General features: G+C 57.1%; 1 protein-coding gene across 1 annotated transcript in view; it reads right to left on the bottom strand.

Moving 5' to 3' along the window:
* Window positions 1-2,432, bottom strand: part of SLC27A4 (solute carrier family 27 (fatty acid transporter), member 4) — a gene marked incomplete at its 3' end in the record, with an annotated part of 6,275 nt that extends 3,843 nt beyond the window's left edge. Inside the window, exons 1-4 of the mRNA XM_010136278.1 lie at window positions 2,272-2,432; window positions 1,261-1,655; window positions 457-615; window positions 49-118 (exon numbers count right to left, since the gene is read on the bottom strand). Of these exons, the coding sequence (XP_010134580.1) occupies window positions 49-118; window positions 457-615; window positions 1,261-1,655; window positions 2,272-2,432 (785 nt within the window). The remainder of the gene's footprint in view (window positions 1-48; window positions 119-456; window positions 616-1,260; window positions 1,656-2,271) is intronic.
* Between the last annotated feature and the right edge of the window lie 2,085 nt (window positions 2,433-4,517).

The raw sequence follows: 4,517 nt of genomic DNA, 5'->3' as shown, positions 1-4,517 counted from the left end.
GGCGGGCCCCGGCCCCTCCCCCCCCGGGGCTCCTGCCCACGGCCTTACCGGCAGTTCACCACGATGGCAGCCTTGGGCAGCCCCGTTGTGCCAGAGGTGTAGATATAGAAGAGTTTATCTGGAGAGCAATGACGAGACAAGGTCATGTACCCAATCTAAGAGCTGGCTGAATCAGGAAAGGGAGGCAAGGCAAGTTTATACGCTCTGCTCGTGCCAGTTGAGTCAAAACTTTGTGACAACACCAAGAACATGCTGGGATCACCCCAGGGAGATCAGGTCTGTTGGACACATGGAGGGCACTGCAGGGCCAGGCTTCAGGCACCAGAATAAGACCCATCCCAAACACCTCAGGCCCTGCTGCAGGGGCATCCCAGGCAGATGTTCTCGCTAGTGTTGTAACTGGCTGATCCGCAAAAACACCACTGCAGGTTTGGCCCCCAAGAGCTGACCACGTACCAAGAAAGCCCTTATCAGGGAGGGTGGGCTGGTGCCGCTGGGCCATCTGCAGGAGGGGGTCCAGGTGTTTCACACCAGGAAGCGTGGACTCAGGGCTTCCTTCCCCGGACCAGAAGAGATGGATAGATTTCTCCAGGGAGGGCTGCACTTCTTGCATTGCTGAGAAAGTAAAGAGGGGAGATGGAGAAAGGCCACAGGGTGGTTACAACATGAAGACTCCCTGCGCTCCCAGACAGTCTCAAGGAGATGCTGCCCTGGGTAGCAATGCCCTTGCTGTGCTCAGCAGAGCCCCCAAAGGGCTGACAGCAATCCCTGGCAGATACTGTTCCCATGATTAACAGGTGCTGAGACTGGAAGATCCTGTTCAGCACCTCTTCCCAGCCAAAACCTCTTTTGTGCCAAGAGGTCTGTTGACACAATCAACCTCAGAAGTGTGGGCTGAAACACATGAGGAGCTGGAGCCGAGGTGTTGCAGGGATGTGGCTAACAGCCACGGAGAGCAAGGGGAGGCTTGTCCTGTGCAGTGGAGCAGGCCCAGCCCAGGGCTCCATGTAGGGGATGGACACGAGAGGCACAAGAAAGGATCCTCACAGCTAGGCTGGTCTGCTTGGGAGCCAGCACTGAACCCCACATCCTGCCCAGCAGCCAAAGGGACCAACAAGAAAAAAACAAACAGATCCAATTTCATCCATCCACTCTTTTCCAGATCCCTGCTCTGTGGTGGGCGGGAAAGAAGCACTAAATCCACAGACACAATCCTCCCCCAAGTCCAGCGCACCCCTGATGCATCTGCCTGCCCCTCACCTTGCATCATCTCCACCCCAAAAACCACAGCCTTGGAGCTGGAGATGGTGATGCAGTGCAGCAAGGCCTCCATGCGCAGGTTAGAATTCACAAGGGCGGTCTCCACCCCAATCTTGGCCAAGCCGAGCCACAGCCCCACGTATTGATTGCGGGACTCCATGAAAAGAGCCACCACGTCACCAGAGCGGAAGCCTTGGCCGTAGAAGAAATTGGCCACCTGGTTGGAGTACTCATCCAGCTGGTGGAAGGTCCAGCTCTCTCCCGTGCCTTGGAAGATCAGCGCTGTCTTCTCTGGATACTTGCTCACAGTGTTCTGGAAGATCTTGGCGATTGTGTTCTTCTCCTTCACATGCCTCTGCACCTGCCACTTCACCCACAACAGGACCAGCCCCGTGCTGCCAAAGGAAAGGGACCAAAAGGGCAGCTGCTCAGTGGGCCCTGCAAAAACACTTCCTCCAGCAGTCAGCACAGCACGAGGACCTTCCTAGGAGCTGCAATAGCCCAGCACTGCTCCAGGACATGCTTCAGGTCAGCAACAGCTCTGGGTTGCAGAGCTCATCTGCAAAGGTGCTTGGAATCAGGAATTAATGGAGGCCAGGGAGAGAGGTGTTTTGGAAGGCTGCAGGAAAGACGTCCCCAATCAAAGGGGCATCTTTGCACCTCAGATGCTCCTCAAGATGTGCCACTCCCCACGAGCTGGCACAGCCTGGTACCAACTCAGAACTGGCCCTGCACAGGCACCTGGTGCCAGCAGCTTTAGGGACAGTGAAGGACAAGGACAGTCACTAAACTTCAAAGCTCAGCTGAAATCTATCTTTCCTATGAAAACTTTGCCCAAGAGTTTGGAGCCGCCTGGGTGCGGCAGAGGGAGATAAACCTTCCAGCTGGGCCAGGTGCCAGTAGAAACCCAGGGCTGTGCAAGGAGGTGGGGCTGTGCTCACACATACACCAGGACAGAGCAGTGGGCCAGGGGAGGGTGGATGGTTGGGCCATTGCAGCCAGAACACTTACGTGACGTCCCTTCGTATCGTCTTGATGAATATGAGGAAGAAGTCCCATCCGCCAGATCCCAAGTAGAAGATGAAGAGACCGGGGATGGCCTGTGCCCAGGACAGCTCCAGACTGACCCTGAAGAACAGCAGCAGCGCTGCAAAAGCAGCCAGACGCAGCATCGTGGCCTGCAGAGAAAGAGAAACCACGGCCATCAACCCGCGCACTCGGGACTTGGCAATAACAAACCCATGGGCGGGAGATGTGTTAGCGCCCCGTTTCCTGGATGAGGTCCCTGAGTCATCACTCCTCCTGGCAGCAAGGACATAACCCAGCAGCCCACAGCTCCAACAGATGTAACTTCATCTGACCTCAGAGATGGCCTCCAATTAAGCCACCAGTATGACACCGCTTAGTGCCCTCTGAGAGCTCAGGCATTCCCACCCGGGGAGCCACATCCTGCACGCCAGCCAGGGGCATGGCTGCACCCCAGCAGCACGAGATGTGGGATGAAGTCACTTCATGGACGTGGGAACAAAGTCATGGCAGGAGAACCTGGTCAGATGTTTGGCAGGCACCAGGACAATGCCGTGCAGGGCTGGCTCAGCCTCTCACTCCCAGCCTGGCAAAGCCTAGCTCCAAATTCCTCCCTAACCCAGGCAAAGCTCTGTCCCCATAGGCCAGGTCTCCCTGTCCCCTAGCAGCAGCTCTCCTGCACGCCTGGCTCCAGCATGGCTGGCGGGAAAGCGCAGCTTCACAGGCTCCCCAACACAGCTCAGACAGGAACAGCCACAGGAAACTCACTCCTTGAGCTTTGCTCTTGTTTGCAAACCCTCACGTCAACAGGCAGCTTCCTGGCCTGGCTCTACTGGAGACACTGCCAGAGTGGGTCAGGGATGAGGCCGGGCACAGGCATGCCCTGACCAGGCAGAGCGGGCAGAACAAGGAGTGTGGCTGTTGCCAGGAACACCCACAGACCCCCTGACTCAGCCTCTGGTACCTGTCCCCCCAAAGCAGCACCCCTGTTCCCATCCCCAACACAGCCCAGATGTGGCTCTGAGACCCGCAGGTGACCATGATCTAGCAAAGGCTCTTTTTAGGCAACAGCATCAGGCAAAGGAAAGCGACAGTGATGTGACCTTTGGAGCTCAAGGGCTGCTAGATAAAACTGATCCTTGGTGGCATGGACACAGGCTGAAGAGGAAGGAAACACGTCATTTCCCTTTCCCTCTTGAAGGTGGATTCACTGCTCCAAAGCTGGCAGCCCTGAGAGGGGTCTGTCACAGCTGGTGGGGCTGGGAGTCACGCCTGTGGCTTTCCCTCTGCTCTGTGCAGTTCCCCCAGGTCTGGGGAGCACCTGTGGATTTGTTGCTGGCCGGGTGGGAACCAAGGCAGGGCCACACCGCAGTGCAAGATGCTGCTCCCAGGTAGGGGCTTGGGGACATCCTCCCATCCACAGCTCCTGCCCAGAGATTCCCCCTGGTGCCAGCAGCCTCTGAGCTCTCTTCACTAAACACCTCTCAGGCCTGAGGTCCCACAACTCAGTTCCTTGGCCTTTTAGCAAGGCAGGACCCACTGCACTCTCCCCCAGGAGCCTCTCTGCAGTTACACAGGGCAACTCCTACACCACCATCAAACTACTATGCCTTGGCCAAAACCTCTGCTCTTCATTACATGCTCACATCAGACAAGACAGACATGAAGAGCCAGTGGAGGAGAAGCAACACTTTGTGTGGGCAGCAAGGTGCTTAATCTCCCACTGGAAGGTAAGACGGGCCCAGACAGGCCCCTGTTATCCTCTGCTCACATCTGCCTCACACCGACATGCCCGGTGCCTCCTGCCAAGAGATAACCAGCATGCCCAGTGCCTCCCATGGAGTGACACCCGGTGAGAGATTACCAAGAAATAACTGGAATATTGCTGCCACAGACCTCCAGCCCGGCCGTTAAGGATTCAAGTCTTGTCTAGCTGCATCAGCACAGAGAAAATTAACACCTGCCTGTAGCTCCCCAGCCAGCGCACAAAGACAAAGCACAGGGATCCATCACCTGGGGACACAGAGACCTGAGGAGAGCTGGGGAGAGGGATTGGTGTGGGGAACAGGTCATAGAGGGGACAACAGGCAGGTGACTGGGCTCCAAGAAGCCTCAGCACTAAGGGTCAAGCTCCATGGCCAGGAGATCCCCAGAGGCATCTCCCCAGCCTGAGCAGCTGGGGAGGCACCTGTCCCCCCACCCGGCCCTGGGCAGGGGCCCCCCGTTTCACC

Source organism: Buceros rhinoceros, unplaced genomic scaffold (genome assembly GCF_000710305.1).
Source record: "Buceros rhinoceros silvestris isolate BGI_N320 unplaced genomic scaffold, ASM71030v1 scaffold5635, whole genome shotgun sequence".
Classification (NCBI taxonomy): Eukaryota; Metazoa; Chordata; class Aves; order Bucerotiformes; family Bucerotidae; genus Buceros; species Buceros rhinoceros.
The sequence above is the reverse complement of the archived record's forward strand: the minus strand, read 5'-3'. Positions and strand labels throughout refer to the sequence as shown.